We start from the raw sequence: 22,827 nt of genomic DNA, 5'->3' as shown, positions 1-22,827 counted from the left end.
AAAAAAACTTATCAGATGGACTCAACAAAGGAAATGGACCCAACTTTGGATTACATTAATGAGCTGGAAAATACTGCTGTGGAGCTCACATAGAATGCAGTGCAAAAGGAAAATGAAAGAATAAGTGAGTTCAGTTAAGAAATATAGGGGCGCCTGGGTGGCGTAGTCGGTTAAGCGTCCGACTTCAGCCAGGTCACGATCTCGCGGCCCGTGAGTTCGAGCCCCGCGTCAGGCTCTGGGCTGATGGCTCGGAGCCTGGAGCCTGTTTCCGATTCTGTGTCTCCCTCTCTCTCTGCCCCTCCCCCATTCATGCTCTGTCTCTCTCTGTCCCAAAAATAAATAAAAAAAAAAAACAAAAAAAAAAAAACAAAAAAAAAAACGTTGAAAAAAAAAGAAATATAAAGGACAGATCCAGAATCTTCCTCATTAATCTAACAGAGAATTCTAGAATTCAAGCAAAAGGATGAAAGGAGTAGAAACAAGCAAAGAGAAGACAACACTGCAAAACTCAAGACTCCAGTCCTCAGTCTGAAAGCCCCTCCTCCTCGCCCCGTATCAAATTCCTTCTCAGGTCCTTTCTGAATTACTCATACAGTCCTGCAGAACAACAACATCCAACAAAGGGAAAGGCATGGGACACATAAGATGGTGTGAGAAAAAAAATGGTAAAACTTACAAAAATCGTTCCTACAGAACCTAAAATGACTACAATCTAGAATTTAAATCCCAGATAATCGCTACTTTGGAGGCCACCGGATGGCTGTGCAGGCTGTTACAGGGCTCACTGAAAGCCTCATAGCAGACAGCTCTTGTAGGGACTGGACTCATGAAGCTGCCAGGAGCTGAGGCCGTGGTCCCATCCCCTTCAGTGGCTACACAATCTTCCTTCCCATCTGACCTCCCATGCTTTAGCTTGCGTGTGGATGGATTAATACTGCCCCAGGCCCTGAATTCACAGAATTTTCAGCTAACTTAGGGTTTCTCAATGCCAACTGAACATAAGGATCACAAGAGAGCCTTTGAAATATCACAAGGATCAGGTGCCCTAAGAGACCAAGGAATTGGCATCTCTGGGGCATGGGGCCCAGGCGGCTCCTAGTGCTTTTTAAGTTTCCCAGGGTGTTCTAAGGTACAGCTAGGGCTGTGAGACATGTAACTGTTTCAGGCTCTCAAACCCAATTTAAAACCTGTAGGAGAGGCCTCTAATTGGCCCTGTTCATCTTTGCATGTCAAATTATAGGTTCAGCTACGTATGAGTTGTTCTTAAGCTCCAGCCTGGTAAATAAGTGCATTGAAGGGTGATTAAGTACTATCATAAGAGTCCCAAAGGGGATGGACTTTGGGGTGAATATATCAGGAGAAGACTCATGGAATAGGCAATTGGGTTGGGTTCTGAAGGGTTAAGACTATGACAGGTCAGTGGGATCAGGTAAATACCTTTGAGACAAATGCAGAGGAGACCCAGATAAGTCTACCACCCCTCCAGGCCCTGCAGCTCATGTGGCCAAAAAGGAAGGAAATGACAGCTATCTTGGAGAGGCTCATAATCTGGTGGAAGTCACAGGGCAAAGATTGATGAAATACTGAATTTGCAAGAATATAGAATGATGCTTCGGCCCCACTCTTGAAGGACCACAGAAGGTGGCTCAGGTCAGTGACCCTACCTGCCTGCCACTAAACAGAGTAAAAAAACTACTGGGAGGGGTGGGAGGAGATCTTGGGATTTTGATTTCTCCTGTGGTAACATTAGAAGGCATTTTCCTTTTGGAATCTCTACTTCTGTGGAATGAAGAGATTTTCTTGTGAATGGGAGGTCGTTTCATCAAATTTCCAGCACTCCATACCGCTAGCATTGCAACATTTAGGAGAGAGGTTCTGTGGTGCCCACTCAGCTCCAATGAACTGTGCTGAGTATTTACTGAAAAAGGGAGTAACACAGAGAGTGAGTCCCGGGCCTAGTGGATGGTGTGGTCCCTGGAGCTGAAGCAATTAATATCTTGCCTTGATTCACTGGCACTCCTACTGCAGAGTATAGTAAAGCTGTAATCAAATAGATTCCACACGGATATAGGAACACCTAAACATGAAAAGACAACAGGGAAAATACCCATGAAGAAAACAGGGAAGGACAGAGAGGTCTGCTTCGTGGAAAACACCATAAATGGGGTTCAAAGACAAACAACTGAGCACACACACCTGTTAATAGTTGCAAAATAAAACAAGGTCCTAAATTTTAGTACAAAAAAGGCAAATATCCCGATAGGAATAAAAACAAAGGATAGGGACAGGTAATTCAAAACAAGAACTATAAGAGATCAGTAAGCATCACTCATAATTAAAGACATCCAAATTTAAGATACCAGTGATACCTCTCAGACTGGCGAATTAAAAACAATGGCAATTTTTAGTGTTGCTAAGACACAGTAAGAGGAAGAGGCCATAAGACAAATTATATTCCTGCTGTAGGAGTGTAAATTCATGCCACTGTTGAGGGCCCATGGCAGTGTTTTTGCATTTTGATGCAGCAATTATAGGGACATAAAAGCTATCCCAGAGAGATCTTCATAGAAAAACGTAAAGGTATATGTAACAAAATTGAAGACAATCTAAGAGTCAGTCAAAAGAGGACTGGTTAAACAAAATATGGTACTTGTACTATGAGAAAATCTGTTTAGAAATGAAGTGAATCTCCACATAGGAAAGTTAACCATAAAACATGGCGTAAAAAGACAAGTTATAGAACATGTAACCAGGGAACCCACTTTATAAACCAAAGAATCAGAAAAAAACAGAACTTATGTGCAGCATATATACAGAGAAAAAACTGTGGAAACACATGCATCAAAATATTAACAGTGATAATTTCTTAAAAGTAGAATTAGGAGAAGTTTGAATTTTAATTTTTATGTTGTTTGAAGTTTTACTACGAACATAAACTACTTTTGATGTTTTATAAGAGAATTATGTGTATGCTGATTTTCTACTTTAAAAAGTCTGAATGAAGACTTAATATTTTGTTTTCAAATACTTGGATTAGTTTAGCATTATTTTATCGTATCTTTTTATGTCGTCCCTACCAATTTTTCCCTTTACATTATCTAGATCATTGTTGTTCAATAGAAATTTAATGTGAGCCACATATGTAATTATAAAAGTTCTAGTAGCCACATTAGAAAGTAAAAAGAAACAGGTGAAATTAATTTTAATAAAATAGTTTTATTTAACCCAAGATTGCCAAAACATCATTTGAACATGTGACCAGTATAAAAATTGAGACATTTTATATTCTAAGTCTTCAAAATCCAGTGTGTATTTAATACTAATAAGCACATCTCAATTTGAACACTAAATTTTTACCAGAAAATATTTCATCTGTATTTAAATTTCCTAAAATCCACAAGTGAAAAAGTAGATTCACATATCCAGGTTGTTCTAAACATACTTAAAAGTTCTCTATTAACTGAATCAAGTAGCAGTTTTTAAATTATATTTAAATTAGTTAAAATGAAAAAGTCAGTTTCTTAGTCACACCAGCTACATTTCAAGTGCTTGTGAGCTACATGTGACAAGTGACTGTTCAGTCTATACTGATCTTTTACCTTCTTGTTTATTACTATCTACTTTTTATTTCTATTTAGCTTTTTATCACTTAAAACAAATCGGAACCTTTTAAACTTTATCTATTTTGGTCGTTATGTATATATTCCACTGGTTAATCTGATTTTGTGCCAGTGCCACACTGACCACTGTAGCTTGACAAAATGTTTACTATCTGGGAGGGCCAGTGGACGGTCTCCCCACCCTCTCCATTTTTTCTTGGTAATTCTTGATCTTGTTATGCTGTAATTTTGAGCAATTTATTAACTGAAGTAATACAAATATACAAATTTCATTTTTATTGGTGAAATGTAGAAATATAATTGATTTTTTCCCCAGAAACACTGAAGGCTTTTATTAGATTCTTTTATCTCCCTCCAAGATTAGAGGGCTGCAACGGTTACTTCTTGGTGGAGATGTCATCGTCATCCAGAAACTAAAGGGTACAGTTTACAGCAGGCAGAAGGGGACCCATCAGAATGTGGATGAATCTTGATGTGAGGCCATCTGCGTTCCAACATCACTTGGGAAGGGATTTCTCCTTTCATGGTAGAAAGGGGAGGGCACCCCATGGCTTACTATGGGAAATATAATTATATGGTTTTCATGACAGCATCTGCCTTTACCAATAAGAGCTGCAAAAGATGTACACCTCTGAACGACATAAAACTGATTTTTTAATACTGCCCTTGTGTCTAGCTACTTTGCTGAATTCACCTACTAATTCTAACATTTTTTATGCAAATTCTTTTGAATTCCTCCCATAATCATGTTGCAAGTGTGATGATTTTTCTTTTTCAATTCTTACGTATTTTATTTTTCTTCTCTTACTGTATCGGCTAGAACCTTTGTCACAATGTCGAATGAAGTAATTGGTAAGTAGAATCTGTCTTGTTCCCAACTCGAAGAGAAAGTTTCTAACGTTTTTCCATTAAGAATGTGGTTTGCTGTTGGCTTTATACATTGGTCCTTTATCAAATTTAAAGAAGTTTTTTTCTATTCTGAGTTTCCTAAAACTTTTTTAATGAATGATATCAAATTTTATCAAATGCTTTCCCCCACTGATTAAGATGATCTTATTATTCTCCTCCCTTATTATGCAATTAATGTTAATTACATGGATTGATTTTTCTGATGCTAAATCAACTTTGCAATTCCTGGAATGAACTCAACTGGGTCATAGTGGATTTTTGCTGCTTCATTCCTGAGTGAGACTGGCTTGTAAATTCCATTCTCATAATATTCTTGTCAGGTTGTGCTAAATCCATAAAATAAATTGGGATGTATTCCTTCCTTTTCGGTTCTCTAGAAGATTTGGTTAATAATGATATTATTTCTTCCTTAAAACGTTATAAATTACCAATGAAGCCACCTGGGCCTGGAGTTACCTTTGTGGGAAAATTTTAAGTTATGTATTGTTTTTAAACAGATATAGGGCTATCCAATATTCAAGTTCCTATTCTGTATCAATTTCAGTAAGTTGTAGATAATTTTGTTTTTTTAACTGTTCCATTCCATTTGTTCAATTTTCAAACTTATTTGCATAAAGTTGCTCATAAAATACTCTTATGGAGGAAAAAAATGTCTGCAGCATTTGGAGTAATGCTTCCTTTTAAATTTTTGACATTATTTATACCTTCTCTCTTTTTTTCTTGGTCAATCTTGCCAAGGGATTATCAGTATTATTATTTTCAAAGATCCAACTTTGTGGTTCTTTCAATTCTCTCTACTGTACTTCTTCCCCTGTAACATTAATTTTACTCTATTTATACTGCTTCCTTCTACTTTCTTTAGGTTTAATTAGTTCTTTTTCTGACTTACTGAGAAAGCTTTTTTCCTTTTCCAATATGTGCTTTTTATAAAGCAGTGATCTTCAACCTTAGCTGCACACTGCAATCACCGGGGAGCTTTCAAATGCTTAAGTCCCATCCCCAGAGATTCTGACATGACTGGTCTGAGATGTGGCACGGGCATCAAAAGCTTCCCAAGTGATTCTACTGTGTAACCAAGGTTGAGAACCACAGATTTAAAGCCATACCTTCTAAGTACAACTTTAACTGCATCTTGATCATTCAAATTGTTTTAAAAATTCTGCAGTGATTTTATGAAAATTTTTATTTTTTAAAATTTTCAAGTTTATTGGTAGGGGCAGAGAGAGAGGGAGACAGAATCTCAAGCACTGACAATGCAGAGCTTTATGTGGAGCTCAAACTCATCAATAATGAGATTATGACCTGAGCCAAAATCAAGAGTTGGATGCTTAACTGACTGAGCCACCCAGGCACCCCTTCTGTAAAATTTTTAAATGGACAAATCCAATACATGGCTTTAGAAGTCAGGTGAGTAGTTATTTTGGGGGAAGAATGAAGGGGCTGTGACTGATAACACGGGAAGATTCTAAAGTGCATGTTTAATTGGTGATAATTTATTGAGCTGGACACCTGCTCTATAAGTGTTTCTGTAATTTTATAGTATACTTAAAAATAGATTTCATACAAGGACTGGGAATTATAATGGCATTAGCCTTCTCAATATTAATACTGGGAGCTAGAAGAAACAGCATTAACGTCTTCTAAATTCTAATGGAAAATAGTTTCCAGCCTAGAATTCTGCATTCAAACTTTTGATCAAACATGAAGGTAAAATTAGAACATTTTCAGACAGAGAAAGTTACAGAAAAGTTACCTGCCCTGCAACTTTTCTCAAAACTCCTGGAGAACGTGCCCCAGTAAAAGGAGGAAATAAATAGGGAGATAATGACAGGAGATCCTGGAAACAGAGATTTCAACACAAGAGGAAGGCTGAAGAAGTTCCCAAGATGGTAATCGTGCAGCAGGCCTCCAGAGCTAGCGCACCCAGGGCAGCAGGCTGGAGGGCTCCAGGACAGACATCTCCAAGAGAAACTGAAACCAGGAGACTACACCTGCTTATGTCTGACCACAGACAGATTTTTCAGTTCTAGTTACACAGAAAACCAAATCAGGGCTAGTTACATAGAAAACCAAACGATGAAAAACCCAGGTTACGATAAACAAAGAGTGATTCCCCCATCCAAAAAACGGGGAGGTATAATCATAGTTCAACCCAGCTGTGAATAGGGGTTTTACAGTTATAACAACAAAAACGGGAGCACTGATTTAGCCAAACATTGTGATGTAACTATATGACATGAGGGGGAAGGCAGGGGATTTCGCACTCGTGGTATGTGGGGAGTTGTTGGGTGAGGTTACATGCGATAATGAATCCTCATCTATAGTGGGACATCGAAAGATAGACTGAACTGGAAAATCAAGAAATAGTGTAAGCATGGAGAAGTTAAATATCCTTACGACAATTTAAACTGGAGGGAAGTAAGGGATGGGAAGGTGTGGGGCAGGATGCTGCTACTTTCTCTTATGAGATCTGGAGCATGTGCATTTTTCAATTATGTGTATACAGTATTTCATAAAAACAAAGTTAAAAATAAAAGAATCCCAAGAAGTAACAAGTTACTTTTAGCTTAAAAACTCTGGATAATCACCTGAATCATCCCTGAACAAGAAGAAGCATATTGGTAGCACACACTAGTAATCATTATTGATTGTTTCAACCCCAAATTCTCCCCATATGAAGGTCCAAATTATCTACATTTTAGTATAGAATACATGAAAAGCGGCTCCCAAAAGCCAGAACATACAAAGCAAATGTTTTCATTCATCAGATTACACTGAATTTACATTATTGCAACCAACATGTAACTTCTCAAAAAGGCCTATTAAGTTAGTTGGATCTGTTTTGCCCACACCAGATTATTCATTTATCTTTTATGAGCTGATAATTAATGGGATTAAGTACCTGAATCAAAAGAGAGGATATGGTTTGTAGAAGTGAAATTACCTGAAGAAAGTCACGAAGAACTGTACCAGGTCCATAAAATTGCTGTGCTGGGAGAAGGCGATCTGTGAGGGAGAAACAGGCAGCGTGAGGAGGTAGACTACTGAGCAGCACCATCAACTCGGCCTTCCTGGTTCAAGGGTTAAGCTAAAAGACACACTTGAAATGCTCAGGAAGAGTTCTTTAACCCTTTAGTTTCTTTTCTGGCTTAACTGCCAACCCAGAGGTAATATTCTGAAGCCTCAACGCGAACTCCCAGAGTGCCAGCCTTTCTGCTCTTGACATCAGATCTAAGTCCTTTCAGTGTGACCTTGAAGACCTCTCAGACTCCCAACATGAAAACCCCAATGCCAGGCAAGCCAGTTTGCTTGCTACCTCCTCTGCCTTCCTCTGGACAAAATGCTCTCCTTGTTTGCTTTGAGTTCAAGTTCTTGGATCTACCTCGAGGTCAGGAGCTTCTTCTGTGCCCTTCATCCCTTTGATACTTACATGCTCAGCGAATACTCACTCAGGATAGTGTCCTTTCAAAAAAAACCCGTATCTCAAGTTTTACTACATTAAGTATCATCTGACAATCAATATAACACCAGTTGGAACCTAAATAATTTTATTACACGGTTAATAGTTTTTATGCAAAGAATATAAAAAAGTCCCTAATGTAGTTCATCGAAGACACCACTGACTGAAACAGGCATTATTTTGTATACAATTAAGAAAAAACATTGTCAATTATACTATGACAAAATGCTTTAAAAATCATTGACTAAGATGCATCGTGATTTCAGAGATATTAGAACATGAAAAAAATAAGCATGTCAGGATTTATTACTAAGTATGATAACTGTGTCATTATTAGGTATAATACTCATAGTACTAGCCAGATGTTATGGCATATTCCCTGCTTTTTAAATTTTTTATGAATTTTTCTTAATGTTTATTTTTGAGAGAGAGACAGAGTGCAAGCAAGGGAGGGGCAGAGACAGAGGAAACACTGTATCTGAAGCAGGCTGTCAGTACAGAGCCTGACTTGGGGCTCAACCCATGAACCGCTAGATCATGACTTGAGCCAAAGTCGGATGCTGAAGTGACTCAGCCACCCAGGCGCCTCTTCCCTGCTTATTTAAAGAGAACATAGCCCTCCTTGGAGAGACAATGGTACTGTAAGTAAAACAATTATTGACTAAGGTGATTACTGCTCCAGCACAGACAATAAATATGACAGGAATCAGAGAAGTAAATGATTAGCGGCTTCTTTTTCTAATCCCACCCAACTCTCTTTGTCAGACAACAGCTTCCATCCTATGGTAATGAAAGAAAAGTCCCAGCACTGGGACAATTCAAGGTTTTGTGCTTTTTTTTTTTTTTTTTTTTTTCCAATTTTTATTTTTTTAATACGAAATTTATTGTCAAATTGGTTTCCATATAACACCCAGTGCTCATCCCAACAGGTGCCCTCCTCAATGCCCATAACCCATTTTCCCCTCCCTCCTACCCCCCACCAACCCTCAGTTTATTCTCAGTTTTTAAGAGTCTCTTATGGTTTGCCTCCTTCCCTCTCTGTAACTTTTTTTTCCCCCTTCTTCTTCTTAACAGTTTCTCGGGTCTTCTGTTAAGTTTCTCAGGATCTACATAAGAGTGAAAACATATGGCATCTATCTTTCTCTGTATGACTTATTTCACTTAGCATAACACTCTCCAGTTCCATCCATGTTGCTACAAAAGGCCATATTTCATTCTTTCTCATTGCCAAGTAGTAGTATTCCGTTGTACGTATAAACCACAACTTCTTTATCCATTCACCAGTTGATGGACATTTAGGCTCTTTCCATAATTTGGCTATCGTTGAAAGTGTTGCTAGAAACAAGTGCCCCTATGCATCAGCACTCCCATATCCCTTGGGTAAATTCCTAGCAGTACTATTGCTGGGTCATAGGCTAGATCTGTTTTTAATTTTTTGAGGAACCTCCACACTATAAAGAACTCACCAAACTCCACACCTGAAAAACAAATAATCCAGTGAAGAAATGGGCAGAAGACATGAATAGACACTTCTCTAAAGAAGACATCCAGATGGCCAACAGGCACATGAAAAGATGCTCAACGTCGCTCCTCATCAGGGAAATACAAATCAAAACCGCACCCAGATACCACCTCACGCCAGTCAGAGTGGCCAAAATGAACAAATCAGGGGACTACAGATGCTGGAGAGGATGTGGAGAAATGGGAACCCTCTTGTACTGTTGGCTTTGTGCTATTTTTACAACCAGACTCAAAGAGGCAGAGGAGGTTTCCAATGTTTGCCTTTTCTGATGGTCTTGTTTTCTTTTAGACATTCCATAAATAAAGTTCCAACACTACCTATTCAGGCTATAGGACATTATGGGGAATAGAATTTTCAGTTTTTGTGTCCTCTCTCTAGCCACCATATAATCAGAAATACAAAGATACATAGATTTTATGCCACAGGTAAGGAGAAACCCACATTCTTTGCTTTTACTTCATTTTCTAACAGTAACCAGTCACAAGTAAGATCCTTTGAGAATATGGCCACCACCCTTGCACAAAAGCTCTTTAATAAGCTGGAGAAGAACAATTGTTTAAACAAGGTTATTCAATCTTGAGGAATGAGGACTCCAGGTTACAGCATATAAAGAAGGAGAAGGTAACAGATTCCAGTCCAACCAATTCTGTTTATAGACTTTCATCTTTTAAAGCATTAGTATGTCCTCATTGTTTAGACTTAAAGTGATCCTGAGATGCTTTCCCCACTGTCAGGTGCCAGGAAGCACGGATGCGAATAGTACCCTCTGAGGACTACCAGATGTCTGTGCCCCTTGTGCCACAAAACATTCCTCAGTGCTGCGATCACAGCTGACTTCTTGGTGAAGTAGGGAAACACCACGTTCATGTCTAATTCAAAACCACAACGAACCAATATAAATTGGTTGCCAGCGTGGCTGCTACCCAAGACTCACATTAAGGCAATCTCTTTTGTTACGTATTACAAAGGTTTTGTAGGGGGAAAAAAAAGTCCTAACATAAAAGTGTTTATGAACAGACTGACCATTTAGAAACATCTATTCTTGCTCAACACCGCACCTACCATGTCAGTCTTTGTGGATTAAGCTTTGATTGACAGGGTGATGAACTTATTGTCCAAACTGAAAACTTCTGAGAGAGAAGGGGAAACACAATTCAAAATTACACCGGGCAATCCCTATCAAAATAACACCAGCATTCTTCACAGAGCCAAAACAAACAATTCTAAAACTGGAACCAGAAAAGACCCCAAATAGCCAATGTTGAAAAAGAAAACCAAAGATGGAGGCATCACAATTCCAGACTTCAAGCTGTATTACAAAGTTGTAACCATCAAATATGATGCTGGCACAAAAACAGACACACAGATCAATGCAGCAGAATAGAGAACCCAGAAAAGGGTCCACATATGTATGGCCAACTATTCTTCAACAAAGCAGGGAAGAATATCCAATGGAAAAAAGACAGTCTCTTCAGCAAATGGTGCTAGGAAAACTGGACAGCAACATGCAGAAGAATGAAACTGAACTACTTTTTTACACCACACACAAAAATAAATTCAAATGGATGAAAGACCTAAATATAAGACAGGAAACCATCAAAATCCTGTAAGAGAACACAGAGAGCAACCTTTTTGACCTCAGCCACAGCAACTTCTTACTAGACATGTCTCTGCAGACAAGGGAAACAAAAGCCAAAATGAACTACTGGGACTTCATCAAGATAAAAAGCTTCTGCACAGGAAACAATCAACAAAACTAAAAGGCAACTGATAGAATAGGAGAAGTTATCTGCAAAGGACATATGGGATGAAGGGTTAGTATCCAAAATCGACAAAGAGCTTATCAAACTCAACACCCAAAAAACAAATAATCCAGTGAAGAAATGGGCAGAAGACATGGATAGACACTTTTCCAAAGAAGACATTCAGAAGACAGACACATGAAAAGATGCTCAACATCACTCATCATCAGGGAAATACAAATCAAAGCCACAATGAAATACTACTTCACACCTGTCAGAGTGGCTAAAAAAATTTTTTTTTAACGTTTATTTATTTTTGAGACAGAGAGAGACAGAGCATGAACGGGGGAGGGTCAGAGAGAGGGAGACACAGAATCTGAAACAGGCTCCAGGCTCTGAGCTGTCAGCACAGAGCCCGACGCGGGGCTTGAACTCACTGACAGCGAGATCATGATCTGAGCAGAAGTCGGCCGCTTAACCGAGTGAGCCACCCAGGCACCCCCAGAGTGGCTAAAATGAACAACTCAAGAAACAACAGATGTTGGCAAGGATGCAGAGCAAGGGGAACCCTTTTGCACTGCTGTTGGGAATGCAAACTGTTGCAGCCATTCTGGAAAACAGTATGGAGGTTCCTCAAAAAATTAAAAATAGAACTACCCTACGCCCCAGCAAATGCATTACTAAGTATTTATCCAAAGGATACAAAAATGCTGATTCAAAGGGGCACATGCACCCCAATGTTTATAGCAGCACTATCAAACACAGTCAACTTATGAAAAGAGCCCAAATGTCCATTGACTGATGAATGGATAAAGAAGATGTGGAATATATACACAATGGAATATTACTTGGTGATGAAAAAGAATAAAATCTTGCCATTTGCAACAAAGTGGATGGAACTAGAATGTATTATGCTAAGTGAAATAAGTCAGTCAGAGAAAGACAAATATATGATTTCACTCATATGTGGAATTTAAGAAACAAAACAGATGAACATAGGGGAAGGGAAGGAAAAATAAGATAAAAGCAGAGAAGGAGGCAAACCATAAGAGACTCTTAAATACAGACAACAAACTGAGGGTTGCTGGAGGGGAGGTGGATGGGGGGGATGGGGCAAATGAGTGATGGGCATTAAGGAGACACTTAAAGGGGATGAGCAGTAGGTGTTATATGTAAGGATGAATCACTAATTGTATTACTGAAACCAGTATCACACTATATGTTAACTAACTAGAATTTAAATAGAAAAAAATTACAGTGGGACCACAAGCATGAATTGCACTGTCGCTACTCAGACCATCAGACATGCAAACCAATTGCAAAAGTGATCTTGTGGAAGATTAGATTTTACTGAAAGTGCTGTTGGAGAACTGATCGCACAAAACCACAGGCAAATGAGGACTTGGCAGGATTATCAACTGAAGAGGTATGAAGGTAAAAACACAAGTCCTTCAAAATGCTCCAGGGAGGATTAAGAGAGGACCTTGGGAAAATTGGTGACGCTCTTGACTACTAAATCATGCTGTGAAGTCAAATCTGAAGTGAAGGACTCCATCCGTGCTGTCCGATCTCCAGGCACTATCTATCTGCACAACTGAAGCCACACCTCTACTTATCTTGCTCAAGTTTTCTTAGATGTGCATTTATTTATGGTCTTTTTCTTTCATTAGAAAATAAGATCCATGAGGACAGGGACTTTGCTGCTGACTACATGTCTCTAGTGCCTAAAGCACTGACTGGCACATAAGAGTGTTTAATAAATATGTGCTGAATAAATGAATAGGGTAACTGGAAAAATAATGACCCTATCTCCACCTTCCCCCAAAACTGAGTTAAGACCTGATTGAGTTTTCTTTCTTCTAAGAATTGGCTCATGGTTGCAACCATAATTTAAAATTTGTTAACTGTAAAATTAAACACTTTCGTGCTTTTGTTTCACCTAAGACAATATTCCAATCAGAACTTTCTTCCATGAATTATTACAAAATAGACATTGAAACAAACATTGAAGTGCTTGTGGCTTTTCTGACACTGAAGAAAATGGGGACTGTCTATAATAAAATATACTTAATACAAGGAAGAAAACATCATTACGATTTGTAAATAAAACTCACAGTATCATTTTTCTCCCTTTAGTAGGTATCGCTCCCCACATTCCAGCAAACCTAGAATTCATGTCCCCTGACATTTCCACAACCTGCTTCTGCTTCACTTTCGGCAGTAAGTTTGATTAAGCTGTGCTTGCCCAGGGGACCCTCTGGGCATATTAAATAAATCTGAGAAACTAAATCCAGAAGCCCAGCTAGCCCCAGGGTTTAGGGGAGTGCACGGTGGGCCTACATTTCCCACGCAGTAATTTTGTTTCTGCCAAACACGTGTTTTCAGGTTGCTCTACTACTGAACTTGGTCTTTCCGTCACCAGAATGCCCTGCCCACCCATCTGCAGTGGGCACCCTCTGTCCCTTGCTACCCGGTCCAAACACTCCCTTCCTCATTCTGCCACCTGCTCCTCCACTGGGGATTGGCTCTCTCTTCTCTACATTCCCAGTGCCTGATCCACTTCCCTTTCAGGGCATGGGACAGTCATATTCCACCTTATATGATGGCTGTGTATGCAAGAGATGTCCTGGAAAAACAGATTCCTGTATCTTCTGTCTACAAAGGTATCAATTTCTGACTTTCTAATTCCTATAGGATAAAGAACAAAAAGGCAATTCCCTACCTCCCACAGAAGCAGATACCCTGACCTCCAGAGGGCAAATACACCATCGTATTCCAAGAACTAGACAATGGTTCTCAAACTCTGGAGAGCTTGCAACAAAGCGTGAATCCCATTTCTACTCCTGAAGCTTTAAGCTCCCCAGGTGATTCTGATGCTGGTGTCCAAAGACTGCATTTTAGGGAACACTGAACTAAAGAATTAAAGGAAAGAGTCTACCCTGCTCCTTCCCCTGAACAATTCCTTTAGTGTTTCGGAACTACACTGAAAAAATTTGTCATTTTTACTTGGAAGGTTTGGCCCCCAAAGAAATGAACTTGGATCTTCTCCAGGGGTGGGAGTGTGGTGGGGAAAAGGGGAAGGATGAGGGTAGTGCTTTGAAACAGAGAGGTATGGCCCAAACCCTGAGACCAGGAAATGGAAGGAATGGAGAAGATGTTCTAGAGTTTTTTTTTTTTTGATGTTCTAGAGTTTTGAAAGGGCCAAGGAATACAGGGTGACTGCATGGTAGGCCTGGGGAGGCTCTGGGGCCTCACTGATTATTCTGTGCTCAAGTGCCTAGGTCTGAGACACATGGGAATGAGGACAGCTGTCTTAAAACAAACCTAACGGCCAGAAGCCAGGGCAGTCAGTGAATGAAGATCAGAGGGCCTTCCCCAGATCTCTGGGTTCAGTAAGTCCTGAGGTTTCTGCAGTCCTGAGAAGGGGATGGGGCTCTCTGAGGATGGATTTCTTATCAACTGTGGTAGGGAGGGTGCTCTAAAATTTTTTTAAAAATTAAAAAAAACTAAGGCACTTCTTATATTAAACTACCACAGAACAGATTCTTTTTCTAACATTTGTATTTTACATCTACTATGTGCAATCCAGAAAAGTAGGTATTCGGAAACAAGTGAATGAATGGACGAACGAATACTGAACTAATAGGGAAAGACCACTGTTTAATACAGAAGGTTTGAAAACAGAGAGGGAAGGACCTCTAGTTTGCCTTTATCTTCTCCACCATGAGTGATCTTCACTGTTATGAACACACAAGGTATAGGATGGGAAAGGACAGCTGGCCATCCTGAGAAGTAAAGATTGCTAGCTCCCAGGCAGCACCTGGTGGGCTCTGAGAAAACCCAAGGTCCGTATGTACCTGATAGAATCCTGATGGGCTGCTCTGATGGCTCTTGAGGCCCGCAGCTTCACCAGGGCTCACCTCCTACTGGTCTGGGAGTCTGTCCAGACCGGGGCCCCTCTGCTCTTCAAACAGGCTCTGCAGATGCTGAAGATCTCACTTCAGGATCTGAGAGGGCCAAAGTGGCCTTGGCTGCCATCTGGGCTCCTGGCTTCACCATGCCAATCTTGCCACACAGCTGTGGCACTGCAAGGCTGGAAGTCAGGAGAGAACGGACTCCTCCTGTAAGAACCCAGGCCTCAGCTGTGTCAAAGATGGAAGACTCTGTGACCACTCTCACCGGGCTCTACTGCTGCTACCACCTTGAGTTTTGCTGTGCCACAGAAAAGTTTTCTTGTATTAAATCTTGCCATTTGCAACAACATGGATGGATCTAGAAGGTGTAATGCTAAGTGAAGTCAGTCAGAGAAAGTCAAATACCATGCAATTTCACTCATTAGTGGAATTTAAGGAAAAAAAAAAACAAAGAAAAAAAAAGAGACAAACCAAAAAACAGACTCTTAACTACAGAAAACTGATGTTACCAGAGGGGAGGAGGGTGGGGGATATGTGAAACAGGGGATGGGGATTAAGAAGTACATTTGTGATGGACACTGGGTGATGTATGGAATTGCCGAATCACTATACTATACACCCGAAACTAGTATTCACACTGTATGCTAACTATACTGGAATTAAAACAAAAAAAGAATAAAGGAACACTGGATGCCCTTGTGGCAGCTACAGAAGCTTCCAGCAGAGGTGGGCCTGCAGCTTCTTCACAAAATAATTGATAGCATTTGTAGCCGAGCTTATCCTCTCTACCAGGATTCGCGCTGTGTTTGGGATTCAACAGAATGGAAGAATGTTCTAGAAGATATTACCAAATTTTTCAAAGCTGTAGTTGGTAAAAATTTACCTGATGAAGAGGTATTTCAGCAGTTGAATCAGCTGAATTAATTTCATCAAGAAGCTATCAGGAAATGCTTAAAAAGTAGGAAAAGATGAAATCAGGCAGGCTCTGTTACAAGAAATAGTTGATATTTCTTCTCACAGCTACAGGATTTTGATTGGCTGTTAAAGCTTGCATCGTCTAGTAACAAGATTGCTACATTATAAATGCTACTTAAAAAAAATTTTTTTAGTGTTTATTTATTTTTGAGAGAGAGAGAGAGAGAGAGAGAGAGAGAGAGAGAGAGAATAAGATGAGAAGGGGCAGAGAGAGAGGGAGACACAGAATCTGAGGCAGGCTCCAGGCTGTGAGCTGTCAGCACAGAGCCTGACGTGGGGCTGGAACCCACAAACTGTGAGATCGTGACCTGAGCTGAAGTCCGGCACTTAACATACTGAGCCACCCAGGTGACCCACAAATGCTACTTTTAAACTTTAATCTAGATGTAAAAGAAAATGGCGAAGTCAAACCGTATTGTCGAAATAAGTAAAGAAGAGCTGCAGAATCTAATAAATTCTTTGGAAGCAGCTAACAAGGTGGTCCCACAGTTGAAATAACTGGAAACTATCAGATTTCACTGTTACACTTGAGACGGCCGAGTGACTGCTGTGTGTTCAGAAAACCTGCAATATACAGACTGTTATCCTGTGCTGAGAGAACAGCCGTGCTGAGATTGCAGAGATAAAAATTTATCAGCTTCCCGAGCTGAGATTGCAGAGATAAAAATTTATCAGCTTCCCGAAAGAACAGGAAATGACATGGATGACAGGAAATGCATAAAAATGAAAGATCAAAAAGCTGTAACAGTGATTTATATTTTCATAACGGTTGTTTTGCACTTATTAAATATTTGAGAAATCTTTATAGATATACAATTTCAGTTTTACTGAAAACTAGAAATGGGCTCTAAAGTAATGTAAACATACAAAGCACAAATATACTTGAATGTTGCTTAAAGGAATGTATGAATAGCAGGGTGTGTAACATGGATATATATGATTAATTTATATTTCAAAAATAACTTCCAAGAATGTATATGCTGCATATATAACTCAGCAGATTCTGTAACTTTCTTATATTTCAAAGATTGTAAAATGTAAATTTCTTAAGAAGCTCTTCTTCAGACATGAACAAGAAAAAAATAATTAAACCTGTGTGAACAGTTTTGAGTTATGAATTCTAGAAATTAGATTCTTTTACTAGAATAGGAAAAAATGAAAATAACACTGTTACTTCTGCATTTGTGTGTCTGATTGGGAGGGTATGCTCTGATAAAAAGAACAGATGTCATTGTGTAGTGTATATATAACTATTCAAATATCAGCTAAGATTAAATATAGGTCCACTTTTGTTATAAACTTCATAGTGAAGTGAATAGTTTTGGGTGTTAACAACTTCACTGGAAAACAAACCATTTTTAATTTTAGTTAACTTTAAAAACAAGTATTCTGGGGTGGCTCAGTTGGTTAAGCGTCTGACTCTTAATTTAGGCTCAGGTCAAGATCTCACGGTTCCTGGGCTGACAGCGTGGGGCCTGCTTGGGATTCTCTCTCTCTCTCTCTCTCTCTCTCTCTCTCTCTCTCTGTCTCTCCCCTTGTCGAACTCTCTCTCCCCCTCTCTCTCTCAAAATAAATAAATATTTATATATATACACTAAAAACAAAAATAAAATAATTTTCTTAAAAACAAAACAAAAACAAATGGGAGTTCTATCTGGAACTCCATACTGAGACCACGGGCTCTGGACTGGATCCCAGTGCCCATCAGCTGGCCTCACATACTAGCCACCTAATGCTGGTTTGTGCTGGCACAGAAACCGTATACCCAGACTCTGCTCAGAGCCTCAAAGCAAGTTAATACCACCGAGCCACTCCTTCCTGACATGTGATTAGCTAACACTCACCATCCGTGCCCTCCCAGCCTCCCACCTCAACACTGCTCTGTGCTTTCTTCCCCACTTGTCCTTCCAGCCACTCCTTCCACCACTCTCCAGAATTCTGATTCCATTTTATCATGATCATTAGTAATTTCAAAGTCATTAAAAACTACATATACTGTACCTGGCTGAAATATCTATAAGGACAAAAGAGCTAATCATGCAAAGCAATGGTTCCTGCTCCCTATTTCCTCTTGTAAAGGTTTCTCTCCAGAGGTCCCCACCTTTATTTAGGTTTCTTTTCAGTTCTTCTGTGGGCTACCTTTTTATCACTAATTAGTGTTTTGTTTTATTTTATTTGCTATTTCTTGACTTAGCCATTTTAGGCACCACTTACTGACTTTCCTACTATAATCAAAGGTGATTTAGGCCATTGTCTCCACCAGCTCCTTCCAGTATAGTCACATCATTGTTTTTAGGGCCTCTGTCAGTTTCTGTGTCACTGTTATGAGGGCGATGGTGTTGAAGGATGCCAACAGAGACAGGGAACGGATAAACCACCCTTGGATACAGGGAAAAGATGTGCCTATTACACACAAACGGTTGCAGAAGCAGGAGGCAATTTGGCCATGGCCCTCTGGAAGGAAGCTTCCCAGTCCTCATAGCCCAGAGGGAGGAGATCTCAGGCCTCTGATGCACCCGTGCTTGGAGATGAGCCCAGCAGCTCTCAGGGAGGCTCCCTTTGCCATCTCACCAGGGTGAGGTGTGTTAGACTGAGGGAAAACAGGGTTTTGTCCCAGACTCCTGACTGTTGTAGAGACTGCCCAACAGCAGCCAATAACTGGTAAAACCCTAGTAAAATGCTGTGTACTTCCTGCAAAGTAAAAGAAAGTCAGTTCCAAGATATACCCCAGCTGGCCTAGATGTGCTAGGTTCCAGCTAGCCTAGGCTGCTGGCCCAGCTGTGGCTACCTTCAGGAGGTTAAATAATACACTCAGACCTTTATTCTTTTTTTCTATCACTTGTATGATCTTTTTTGCATTTTTTTATTATGGAAAATTTTAAATTTAAAAAGTAGAGAGAACAGAATAATGAACCCAGTGTGCTCACTACCCAGTTGTAATAATGACCAGCCCAAGGTCAGTCTTGTTTCATCCATATGCTAGCCTCTTTCCCCACAATCATATTATTTTGAAGCAAATCCCAGGTTTCCTATCATTTCATCCTTAAATATTTCAATACATATAGTTATCTCTTAATGCCCCTCTTTGTGAAATTAGGATGTTTGTGTCCTCATCCCTTTCTTTTCTTCTACCACTTTCGACAACTTCTAGAACAATTCAATCCTGTAACACCAGACTGTGCATACTGGGATGACAAATTCTTGGTCTCCAACCCGAGCTGGCACCTTAGCACTGGTTGGCAATCATTCTGACAATATCAGAAAAAGCTCTCAGCACCTTTAGAAAAGTTGCAAAAAACCCCACAAAGTTCTGATACCAACCCGAAAGCTCTCGTACCTACAACTATTCATCCATCTAGTGCACGTTTGTGAAGTGTCTACAGCTGATCAACACTATGCTAGGACACTGAGGACACAGACATATAAGGCATCCTCCTTGCCCTTAAGGAAATCTTTGTAGAGTGAAAAGTTTGACAAGTCTACAGCCGTGGAGGCACAGATGAGGAAAGAAAGTTGCTACCGGGTGTATCTGAGGGACCCCTGATGGACCCACTCCCCTGGGTTTCCAAGTAAGAATTCTACCTGGACTTCCCAACTCAGGCCAAACCATTCTCCCAACTGCTGCCAAAAGGGTCTTTCAAAAACACTGATCTTTGGACACTTCTTGGCTTATGACACATCAACAATTCCCAGTGGTTTTCAGGTCAGGGTTCAACCCCTCTGCTGAAGCCTCCAGTCTCGTCATGACAGCCTCTGCCTAGTTCTCCAGCACCTTGCTCACAGAGCTGCCACTTCACCTCTGGTGAACTCCTGCTTGTTCTTGAAAGTGACTGGGTATGCCCTTTCCCCACCCCAAACACCCCTACTCCCCAACCTCACGTTCCTGACACTCAGCCCTGGTACTGCTCATCCTCACTCAGACCCAGGTGGCATGGGACACTCCCCTCTCCTCCCAGGGCTCCCAGAAGAATGTGGGCACATCCTGCCACCCCGCGTCCGACAGCTCCTCCTATCCATTCAAGACTGCTGCTTTGGGCTACAAGTCTGTGGAGTGAGTGGATGTTAAGGGAAGCCTATTGGGTCCTGGATATGGAGGTCACACGAGAGAGGTCTGTTAGTAATGGAGATTTACCCTTCCTAGCCATAGGTGTTTTTCACAGATGGTGTCGATGAAACTATCCAGGGAGAATGGGTCCAGAGGAAATCCAAGGGAACAATGGTATTAAAAAACTAAGAAGAAACAGCCAAAGCCATAGGTGGAAAGTGAAAGAGAGGAGGCTTTCAAGAAGGAATAATAAATAATGATCCTAATGAAAATCACAAGATAGTATAAGAACCTTAAATGCCACTTTGAAACAAAGAAAGACTTATGCTTTAAGTCGCTCAGTTCTAGATGTATTTCATGGCTTTATAATTCTTAAAACTTTTAAGGTACAGATATCTGACACCAGGAGGTATGTACATATGCCATCATTATCATTATACAATAATATAAACATTAAAAGTATATTTGACATTACTCACAATAGCCAAAGAGTGAAAACAACCCAAGTATCCATCAACAGATGAATGGATAAATAAAATGTGGCATATGTATATCCATACAATATCATTCAATCTTAAAATGGAGTTAAGTACTCAGACATACTAAATATAAATGAATCTTGAAATCAGTATGCTAAGTGAAAAAAGGCAGTCTCAAAGGACCGTATATTATGTAATTACATTATTACGAAATGCCCAGAATAGGCAAAGCTATAGGGATAGAAAGTAGACTGGTGGTCGCCAGGGGCTAAGGGGAGGGAGGAACGGGGAGTGACCGCTACTGAGGGTTTCTTTCTGGGGTGATGAAATACTCTAAAATTGATTGAAGGCAAAGTTACATAACTCTGTGAATATACTAAAAACTACTAAAGGGTGCACGGGGCGAATTGTATAGTATGTGGATTATATCTCAACAAAACTGTTACCAAAAGAAGCATATCTGAGTGAAGTCTCATACATCCTTTGCTTAGTGGAGTAATCCTGTTAGCACCTATAAACCTAAAGTCCAAATGAATGCCCAGTTCTCAATACAAATTCCGTGTTGCCTTCACTTGTGAACACTAGCCTCTTACATAAACCAGCAGATGAAACACCCAGCACGGAGAAGGCTTTAATATTAGTTCCACATTACAATAACAACCTCTGTTGCAGAGCCAGTAACAAGCCTGAACCCCAGCTTCACTGCCCACCTTCCCAGCTCACACAAAACATCTGCCTGTCCATTCTCTATCTTGAATACCTACCCTCCCAAACTATGGGCATGGCTATGCCAGCTGAGTCCCTCTGACAAGGACACGCAGGATTGCTTTCAGAAAGCAGAGGCTGAGGGAGGGGCGCTCACCCACAGGAGCAACTGACCAGAAAACATGCACAACTGGCCCCAACACACCCACCACCCTTCTACACACAAGGCCTTTTCAATCTGGGTGTTGTGTTTTGTTTTTTTTTTAACTGTGTCTACAAGGATTTTTACAGTTGGTTTCAAATTCCCTCAGTTAGCAGTTACAGGTTTTGATCTGTTCCTAATTATGGAAAAGAATCCTGGGATTGGTACAGAGTGAAGGAACTTGAGTTCAGCATTACAATTTTTAAAGTGCCAATGTTTATATGAATTCTGAGAACTAGATTTCCTCAGTTATTCTGCTTTAAAAAATGAGAATCAAGGACAAAAAGGCTTTGCCTGCATTGAAAGCCATACTAAAATTTAACCGAATGACCTATCCTGCACCATTTAGACACTTCCTTACTCTTTTCCATAAATTAGTCTCTACATTTTTACCGAATCTGGATAGTCTCTAAGTGTGCATGGGTGTGTTTAAGAGCTAACCACATCTAGAAAAGCTAAGGCTCTGAGGAAAACAGAGCAGTACAGACACGTACAGCCCCCTTTGTTGAGCACACCGCTGGATGTGTGCAGGAGGAGGCAGGCTGAGCCCTCCACACGGCACACATCCAGGTACAGTCCCGAGTGCACAGAGAACGGGTGTCGTGTGCAGACACCGAGGACGCGCAATGCCGCAGCTCTATTTACGCTGCCTGCAAATACTACAGTTAGTTGTACCAAAGAGTAAAAAGACACATTTCCAATAGAACTTACCTGCTCGTTCAAGGAAAGCTTGGCAAATTAAATGGTGAGCACGCCATAGTTTATTTTCGAAAGTGCTCCTGAATACAGCTTTCATAAGTGGATCTTACTCAAGTAAGTGATCCAGCCCAGGTGAAGAACAGAAAATCAGGCAGAAAGTCAACATCCCTTTGACTCTTAAACTTAAAATTAGTACTTTTTAAAAGTAAGTGTGGGGAAGAGATCCCTCTAGAAGGAAATGCTCTAAAACCATTTCAGTGGCTTTCAGAGGGTGGAGCAACAGGGCACTGGGAGGAAAAAAAACTAGAACTCAGCATTGGCAAGAGCACGACTATCTCCAGCACAAGAGCCTGTTTATATGCACGGAGCCCTCTTTCTAAATGGGAAAAATGTCAGCAGCATAAGATTTTCACTAAGAACCTTAAAAACGTTCATCATTTTTCGGCTATACACAACAAAGCCTAAAGTTCAATCAGAGTCAGAAGTAACAAGGTATGTCAGTATGAAAACAACCTCAACTTAAAACAAGCCAAGAAATAATATTTACTAGACCCC

At 40.2% G+C, this 22,827-nt stretch overlaps 1 protein-coding gene and 1 pseudogene across 8 annotated transcripts in view; one reads left to right on the top strand and one right to left on the bottom strand.

Moving 5' to 3' along the window:
• ATRN (attractin) overlaps positions 1 to 22,827 on the bottom strand; it is a 158,007-nt gene that overhangs the window by 21,276 nt on the left and 113,904 nt on the right. For 7 of the 8 annotated variants that reach the window (XM_042931504.1, XM_042931497.1, XM_042931498.1 and 4 more), the window contains exon 25: positions 7,474 to 7,535. In XM_042931504.1, the coding sequence (XP_042787438.1) occupies positions 7,474 to 7,535 (62 nt within the window). Of the gene's footprint in view, positions 1 to 3,292; positions 4,176 to 7,473; positions 7,536 to 22,827 lie in introns of those variants that run through there. The other variant, XM_042931502.1, reaches the window with a different exon arrangement.
• Positions 15,704 to 16,640, top strand: LOC122215761 (annotated as a pseudogene).

This window comes from Panthera leo, chromosome A3 (assembly GCF_018350215.1).
Source record: "Panthera leo isolate Ple1 chromosome A3, P.leo_Ple1_pat1.1, whole genome shotgun sequence".
NCBI lineage: Eukaryota > Metazoa > Chordata > Mammalia > Carnivora > Felidae > Panthera > Panthera leo.
Note: the sequence above shows the minus strand (reverse complement) of the source record. Positions and strands in the feature narration are given on the sequence as shown.